Source organism: Dipteris shenzhenensis, chromosome 30 (assembly GCF_047967505.1).
Source record: "Dipteris shenzhenensis isolate YYH24624 ecotype China chromosome 30, Dip_SZ_1.0, whole genome shotgun sequence".
Taxonomy (NCBI): Eukaryota; Viridiplantae; Streptophyta; class Polypodiopsida; order Gleicheniales; family Dipteridaceae; genus Dipteris; species Dipteris shenzhenensis.
In genome coordinates this window covers 35,957,329-35,966,469 of record NC_141625.1, presented here as the reverse complement: position 1 = coordinate 35,966,469, position 9,141 = coordinate 35,957,329, and the positions used below count along the sequence as shown (strand labels likewise).

Here is a 9,141-nt window from a genome sequence, read left to right as displayed (position 1 = left end):
ACTTAAGAGAAGTAGACTTTGTATAGAATGTTTCACTATGGAAGAGACAATCATCGTGCTGGACATCAAAGTCACACTCATTATGCCAATGAACCCAACACAATGTATCTTGTGATGAGGACATGCAAAAGACTGACACAATATATCTTAATATTGATTGTCAGTCCAAGGGAGAATGCAGTTATCAAGTTGACCATGTAGATCAAGATCCTTGGTGCATTGATAGTGATGAATCAGCTCACATGACAAAGAATCAAGAATGGTTTACAGAGATGAAACCTTAGAAGGAACCAAGAATGTTATGTACACTACTACTGATAACACACTGAATCCAATTCAAGGGAAAGGCATAGTCCCTATGAACAATTTTACTGGTAAGAAAGGATCGGTGAATGATGTACTTTATGTTTCAAAACTCAGTAGAACCTTTTGTCAATTGGACAAATGACGAACATAACTATAGAGTTGTCTTCGATGGAGATTAATTACAATCAAAGACAAATCTAGAGGATATCGGCTAGTAGTAAAATTAGTCAAACAAGAACGCTTGTTCAAGATGCTAGCTTCAGCATGCAAACTCAATATCAATCATCGATACCACTTTTTGCCATATGGCACAAAAGACATGGCCATGTCCATTTCAAAAGGTTGATGGAATTCAGAAACCAGAGTATGCACTTGGCATTCCTAAACTACAATTTCTTAGAAAAGTTTGTGAAGCTTGTTGCTTCAGTAAACCAAAAGAACCAACTTTGGGAGAAGCACCTCTGAGCAAGAGGTATTATTGATTTGATACATACATATATATGGGGTTATGCTTTGACCCATACAGCCACTCCACATGGAGCAAAGTTTGAAACTTACAAAAGATTCAAAAAATCCTACAATTAATGACAAGTACCATAAGCAGCTCATTGCTTTCAATATATCTTACTATCACAAGATTAGATATTTCTTATGCAGTAAGCTCTCAGTTGCATAGTTTATGACAAATCTAAAACAATCTCACTCAAATGCAGCCAAGAGAGTCCTTAAGGTACATCAGAGGTACAAGACAATTTGGAATAGAATACAAAGGAAGTCATCCAAGGTTGCATAGATACTATAACAATGACTATCAAGAGATCATGAGACAAGGAGATCCACACAAGGATATGTATTTTTCCTTGGTCAAGGTGCTATATCATGGTTGTCAATCAACTATTTCTTTGTCTTTCAACAGAAATAGAATATAGGGCACTCACATCATCTGCATGTGAGGCTATATGTCTTAGAAGACTATTGTGAAAAATAGATTTTTTTGGTGAGACAAAGCCAACAACAATATACTGTGATGATCAATCGACTCAAGAATTAGTTAGGAAATCACTCTAAGACAAAGCACATTGATGTCAAAAAGAACTTCATCAGATAAAGAGTGTTACTTGGTGACATCACATTGCAACATTGTGATAGCCAAGAGAATGTTGTAGATATCTTTAGCAAACCACTTGGGAAAGGGATTTGAATAAACACCGACAAGCTATTGGTTTGACTCAGAGGAAGGACAGTCCCATCAAAGAGGTGTGATGGAATGTGATGTTCAGTCCTTCTTCCATTGTCCATAATCATCATCTTGAGGGAAGGCCTACTTCATCATGATGATCTTGAGGGAAGGTATTGAGGATTCATCTCAACATCATGTTATGATATGTGCACCACACTAATAAAAAGAGTGCTAAAAAGGAACAGGGGTTGGAACCCTAACCCTAACCCTAAAGGGTTATGCATATATTCATTCTTTTCAACTAATATAGTGCACAATTAGTCATTTGTGGTGGGATCTCTAGTTGTTCCCTCTATCCTCATCTCCCCTTTTCTCCTCTCCCTCTTCATATTTGTTCACTCTTTGTAAGGAACCTCATTGGCTTTTTTTTATTAAAGAAAGTAAAATCTCCTTGGCATAACAAGATAGATGCACCATGCCCAATATGTGGATAGAAGAATAGACTTTTGTAAAGTGGCCAAAAGGCCAAGTCAATGTTGAAGTTGACCACAGAAATAGAACTTTGGCGACATTAGTTTTAAAATGCCATGTGTCATCAAATTGGAACGTAGGAAACCTTAGGCAAAGGAAAGAAAGAATTTGCACAATGAGTTATGAGTCATCATTTTAGGTCATGGTTGGTTGTTAACACCAATCTCAAGGAATCACACTCGGATTTTTTGTAGCCAAGAATGTTAAGGAAATCGTCTAGCTTTCTACGAGATTAAAATTTACAAACATGTCGCTTGTGTACATGTGATGATCTTGAAGGCATTACAACAAACAAAATACAGCCTTTTATGAAGAAGAGGCCCCAAATCCTCAACCATTTCTGACTCTGAAAGATAGAATAAAGGCACACAGAGAACGAACAATGCTACATATTAGGAGAAACCATTTCAGTAGCTAAGAGATTGAAACCACATAGAGAAGCCGGTAACACTATAAACTCCTTCAAATCTAGAAGGCAATGGCCTATCAAGAAGATACTCCAAAGAAAATAAGGATGGACTTCCTCCAATAATTTGATGGAATCTCAACAAGAACAAAGATTTGATTCTAGTAAGATAATGGCTTGCTCCGTTGACCAACTTGAGTTGCCTTTAGCAATGACTTCACAGTAATAAAATAATGACTAACTTAGTATGTCGATCATTGATGAAACATTATAAGGATGATTTTCGACGCAAGAATCTGAAACTAAAGAATCCTATATGAAAGCCTTCGACCGAATTACACGGATAGAAAACCTTGGAACATGTAGAAGCTCAGTAGCCCTTAGAATGTACAAAGTATAGGTACTCATGAAGAGGCTCCACTTGGGGAGAAGAACAGCACCGACCAAAGTTAAAGGTGCATGAAGGCGAGGAGGAGAAGACTCAATGAAGAAGGAGTCACCAAGCTCTGATACCATGTTGAAACGGAATTGAGAGAGAGGTAGAGGCCACAATATGAGATGAGAAAGGAGAGGAGGAGACTAGCTAAAACAAGGATATACCAAAGCATAAAGGGATTGCATTAGCTACCAACCTTCCAAAAGGAAGACTCCTTGTGTTCCACACCAAACAAACAAGGTAGCACCTACTTATAGGGGCTTCCAAGTCTTCATCAATCCAAATCCTATCCATGATCAACATCAACCAACCACATTGATGTAGATGTGTATCCCTCTAAAAACCTTGATGTGCAAATCTCAGCACCACAATCATATGTGAACCACATGTAATAAGTGGAATAGGGTAGTGGACTAGCCTAGAGCCCTATGTCGATCACATGTCCCACGTTATGCTATGCAGACTAAAGGGACCAACTCTTATTAATCATGTGTATATATGTCTAATTTCCTTTCATTTGCAATCTTAGTGTAAACTTATTCCATTGTGATTATGCTCTCTCTCTCTCTCTCTCTCTCTCTCTCTCTCTCTCTCTCTCTCTCTCTCTCTCTCTCTCATCCTCCACTTCAGCATTTAGAACTAGCCTCTAGTAGCAGTGGGTAGCCAATCATGCAATTGTCAATGGTGTCAAGAGTTTGTATCTAATTGTTGACACCACACTGAGTGTCTCACAATTCGTGTGCCATAGGTTCTCTTTTTTTTGGTAAAATAGATCTACTCAAGGCAATAGGTGGTTATGTATCAATCAACTCCCAAGGATCTCCAAGTTGAATTGAGGCCTCTCCCTTTTGAATTGTTATTCTATCTACTCCACAATTATGGAGTACTAATGATTTGGTCTTTCAAATAATATTTAATATGTTGTGGCTTGTGGTAGATCTAGGATAGTAAGTTTCAAATAGACCCTCACATATATACTTTCACTAACACCCCATCTAAAATTCCCAATGGCTTTATTTCGAAAGTAATGTGTAATGGAAAGGTGCAAAACTCATTTTTGCATTATATAGATCCTTGGATAATATGCTTATGGCTACTACTCTACTCTCTAGTATGGCGAAGAGTTGGTCAAAGCCTTTACGTTGTATAGGACAATTACCGTCTTTGTATGATTTGTGTCACCAAACTTGAGTGACATGTCATTTTTTTCTAGGTAGATTTATTATCCTTGTCTCACTTGATGAAAGTTTTCCCACAAGGCAATGATTGGAGTAGAGAGATATATTGTGGCAACACCAAGTATAATGTAACTTCGAGCATGTGTGATTATAAGGACATAAGTGGACAAGAAAGCTCAAAAGCCACTTGCAATCACAAAGTCTAAGTTAGTGGCAAAGAAACCATAGGCATAAAGAACCTCAAAGCCACTTGCAATCACAAAGCCTAAGTTGGCACCAAGAAGAAATACATACAAAATGCCTAAACCATGTGAAACGCAACCCATCAAATACATAACCCATTGGAAGGTGGAGATGATTGTCCTAATGCAAGATTTAAAAAGCAAGGTTCCAATCCTTGAGGAACTAGTTGAATAAGAGCAATCATCTATGAAGCTCAGATGTAGACAAAATCCATAATGCAAGTATCTATGCAATAAAGTGTGCATACTATGATAGAACCACAATAAACTCAGGCGTAATGAACCCAAATGTTCCACAAGCTCAATTGGAGGTAGCAATATTAGCAAACTTAAATGGATACTTTGAGTGGCTTTCTCCTCAGAGCTCCAAGATGTCTAAGGAGTTCTAATCAAAGGGTAACACTCCTAGCCAACACTAGAATCTATGCTGATGTTCTATGTGGTTCATGTGAAAAGATTCTAACATCTCAACTGGTTACAAGGTCACTGGCTGAGCATCTTTTGGGACTAATTCCCACTTCAAAGCTTTGATCTCACACTCTTGGTTTTTTGCAAACTTTGAGGGCAATAGATAGCATTTTTAAGGCTCAAACTTGTCGCAAGCAACATCCTTGAATGCCAACCAACTTACCACAAGGTTAAGGGTCAAGTAATCATCATCATCATGCATCCATAATGTATAATCATGATGTAAGGGGCTCTATTCAAACCATAAGACTCACAACCTATACTAGAATCTATGCTAATATTCTATCTAGTCCATTTAGATGGCTCTAACCTCTTAAGGAGATACAACTTCACTAATAGAGCACTTAGGGATCACCATTTAGGACCGATTTCCACTTCAAAGCTTTGAGGTCACACCCTTTCTTGCAAATTTTAAGAGCAAAAGGTAGCATTTTTTAGACTCAAACTTGTCGCAACAATAACATCCTAGAATATCCACTAGCCTACTACAAGGTCAAGCGAAAGGTTCAAGCACTATCATCGACATGCAATCATAATGTCAGGGATCCTAGTTAAAGGCTAATACTCCTAGCCTACAATGGAGTATATGATGTGGTTCATGTCGATAGGTTCTAACCTCTCCACTAGCTACAAGGTCACAAGTTGAGTTCTTAGGGATCACGCTTTGGTATTGATTTCCACTTCAAGGTTTTGAGGTCACACTCTTTTTCTCTTTGCAACTTTTGAGGGCAACACAAAACATTGTCATCACAGAAAAAGTAATGTCCCAAGAATCTTAACTTCTATAAAGCCTAGCTTTTTTAGATTAGCTATCCACTAGATATAACCCTCATTTATGACAATTTTGATCTCAATCTTAGACCAATCTATATCTATAATTAAATTGTGTACTAACCTTTGACCATAGCCGATATAGGTTAACTTGATCTTAACCCTTGCCATCAAGACTCATGCAAACACAAAGTAGAATTTTGCAATTCATGATTAAAAATATAAAGGGAGAATACTTGTTCGTACCTCTTTTCCTAGATTTTATGTGGGTTGGAAAAGATAACTTAAAAACCTAATTTGTAAATAGAGCAAGACAGTAATCTATATTTTGACATCCCATTCCCATTGAGCTAGCCAAACAAAAAATAAAAATAAGTATTACTATTTTGAATAGTAGTAATATGGTGCTGGAAGAGGGTTGCAAAACAAGCTAAGGTTTCTAGATTTTATACTTATATTTTTCGGACAAAAAAAGCTTCAAAATCTCCTTCACTAATGACAAATTTTGAAAGGAAGGAGAACAAGGGATGGGTTTTTTTAGGTGAGCAAACGAGAAATAAATTTGGATGTCTTTGGTGGGGTTCCAAAGCATCAACTTGTTTCTTGGATCCCATCTCCCCCATACAACCACCATACAAGATAGGAACATAGATTGTAGTTAGAACAGAAGTAAAGCATGATCCTAGTAGTTCACAAGACACCGATGTCAATTTGAAGACCTCTTAAATAAACAAAATCGCATATATTCATGACATGATACTTTCAACTTGGAGTCCAGGTGTTTTTTTTTTGGGGGGGGGGGGGGGGGACTAGAGTCTCATTAGAAAGAGGTGATCCCAAGGAGACAAACGGAAAATCTTGACAAACCAAGCTCTATAACTCATCCAAAAAATCACGTTGAAGAATTGTTTACCTCATGATGGAATAATTATGGAACTCACCTTGCATATCATCCTTTTGAAAAATGGGATAGGAAAAATATATTAGAATAGAATACCGAAGAAAACCTTGAGAATGTACAAATGTTATGATCCTGAAGTGACATCAATTAATTTCAAATGAGATAATCGAATATACTTCTCTACCAATGAAGGCCACATAAGCAAGCAAACAAAGCATCTCTTCAAGTAGAAAATAACATACAAAGCTAGCATCAACAAAGCTGTATAATACTTTCTACTTTGCACACAAGAAAGCTTGAGCCTAAATGTTACCATTCAAAAGTAGCATCAACAATGCTATGCAATACTATCCATAAACTTTGATTTACAAAAGCATAACAGTACATTCCTTCTCCCCAAATGAAACATGAAAATTTTATGATTCTAATTAAGATTTAGTGAAGAGATCACCACATCTCAAAGCAAAGGATGCATATGTAAAGATTTGCCCTTCAGCGAAGGGTTGGTCAAAAGTCTACAAGGTTCAGACTTACTGGTTTTGTAAGTGTGTCTAGCTAAACAAATCACTCAACTTCATTTAACGTTTGTCCGTTTTACAACAAGAGAGGACATTTCATGAGATCAGCTTTCTAGATGAATCCAAGAACATGCCCAAACCATTCTCCCTAACAAGAGGAATAAATATTTAGTTCCGATCTCATGGCAAACTACACACAAGCTTGAAAACGATGAAGACCATCAAAATTGGAAACTACAAAGTCTGTCACACGTAGCAGGGACACCATACTATGACATCCCCACTGGCATCATGAGGGCCCAATGATCAACTTCACTTCAGTTTTGGGTGTTAATTTCAGTTTGAAGTGCTATAATGAGGCATGAATACTACTTCAATAAACTTAAAAGAATGTCACCATCCAAAAGCACAAACTTTATTTCTAAACTTAGCATATCAAAACCATGAGCACGACAAATACAACATTCTTCGGAAGCAACTAAAACTTCTAATTGCATTCCCAACTCCCATCATCAGCACAAGGGGACGAAAGGCAGACTCGGCTGTAGCTTTGACAAAAGTTAGCACAAATACACTGCTCAAGGTCTCGTCAAACATTATAGGAAACAACATTTGATTACTCTCTGATTCTCATAGACAAATATGAGGATTCACAGGACAAAATGCACCACTGTTGATACAGTTAGCATGATAGCAATAAGCAAGACAAAAGCTAACGCTCAAGATAGCCTCGCATGTCCTCTGATAGGGGTCAGGGAAGAAATAAGCATAAACGAAATAAGCATGTCCTCTGATTGCCTTGCATGCCCTCTGATAGGGAAGAAATAAGCATAAATGAAAACATGCAAACTTCACAGAAGTCCACTCACAAAGAACACTTCTATTGGTGAGATATGGGATTTTCACCACAGTAGCCTTGTTTCCAGCATCTCTTGTTAACTGGCTGTATTGAAGTTCACTGCTTTTGTCCCTCATCTCATGATCAAGGCCCCTTACCAAGAACCAGATCCATTTTTGTACTCCTCACCTGAGAGATATGTATCTGAAACTCATTGAGTGTTTGATGAGTGGCATAACGGTATCAAGAGATCAAGCCATTGTGCAGGGACATTCGTTTGCAGAAGAATTTTATCCCTTTTGAAAGTGCAATTTCTCATTTATCCAAACAAAAATGTGAGAAAAAAGCAGAACTTCACAAATTCGGGTGAAGAAAACATGCTGAATCAATGTAATGGGTCCCAAGGGAGAGAGGGGAAGTGTAAGCAAGATTTAGAGTGGAGCAGTGGCATGAGGTGTTTGGGGGGGTATTCTAGTGGCATAACGTAGAAACCTTTTTAATGCCACTGAGCTATTGCCTTTTCTACAATTTCAAAAGCACGAAGGATTACCCCTACTCCACCTGTCATGCTTTGAATATTCAATTTATTCACGAGTCCTCTGTGATCAAGACCTTGGAATACTGATCTGATAGGACAGCACCTGCCAAGGAATCTAAATCATTTGGAAAGAAGACCCTGTGTCAAAGAAAAAGAAAAAGAAAAGCAGTGTTTTAGGCCCTGAATTACAGAGACGAAAACATCCCTTGTAGAAAAGCATCCCCAAAAAATTTTAACCCCATAGGATCTGGCATATGGCAAAAGTCAAGCTTTGTCAAAGCCTCTATAAGAGGTCTGATATAAAGTCTCTCCTACATACATCTAAATTGTGGCAGGATATCAATTCACACCTAGAACTTAAAAACGTGTTACCTGCAAGTATTTTCATAAAGTGTTCTGGTGATCCCGCTTATATCCGTAATGCCACGATAGCCAGTAATAACCTCCAGGACTTGCCTGAAGACATCGGAGGAAGAAACAAGAAAGCACTTACGGATTTGGGTAACTGCGAGCCATGACTCACCAACTTGATGCAAAGGAATCAACCTACCGCACATGGCATGGCTCATTACGGCCTTTGACAGTGTTCTGGTCTTCATGTCTTTCCTTCTTTTTTGATGGCCAAGAGGTCAGCACATGCTTATACCCAGCATGAGTTGGCTTGATTTCACAGTATGGTGAGTCTGTCTCTACCATCATTCTTTCCACAGGAATACCGGACATAACGTCAAGGTTCTCAGCAGTCTTCAATGAGCAACCATTGATACCTGGAATAGCTCATTGGCAGAACTCATCAGTTTCACATTCAAAATCCATTCAAAGAATGGA

The 9,141-nt window shown here is 38.0% G+C and overlaps 1 protein-coding gene across 2 annotated transcripts in view; it reads right to left on the bottom strand.

Annotated features, from left to right (window-relative positions):
* Positions 1–7,402: 7,402 nt before the first annotated feature.
* Positions 7,403–9,141, bottom strand: part of LOC147882043 (TatD related DNase) — a 51,128-nt gene continuing 49,389 nt past the window's right edge. The window contains exons 10-13 of one of the 2 annotated variants that reach the window (XM_087402006.1): positions 8,864–9,080; positions 8,686–8,769; positions 8,326–8,416; positions 7,403–7,979 (exon numbers count right to left, since the gene is read on the bottom strand). In XM_087402006.1, coding sequence (XP_087258132.1) covers positions 7,920–7,979; positions 8,326–8,416; positions 8,686–8,769; positions 8,864–9,080 — 452 coding nt within the window. In that variant the 3' untranslated portion in view covers positions 7,403–7,919. Of the gene's footprint in view, positions 8,452–8,685; positions 8,770–8,863; positions 9,081–9,141 lie in introns of both variants that reach the window. The other variant, XM_087402007.1, reaches the window with a different exon arrangement.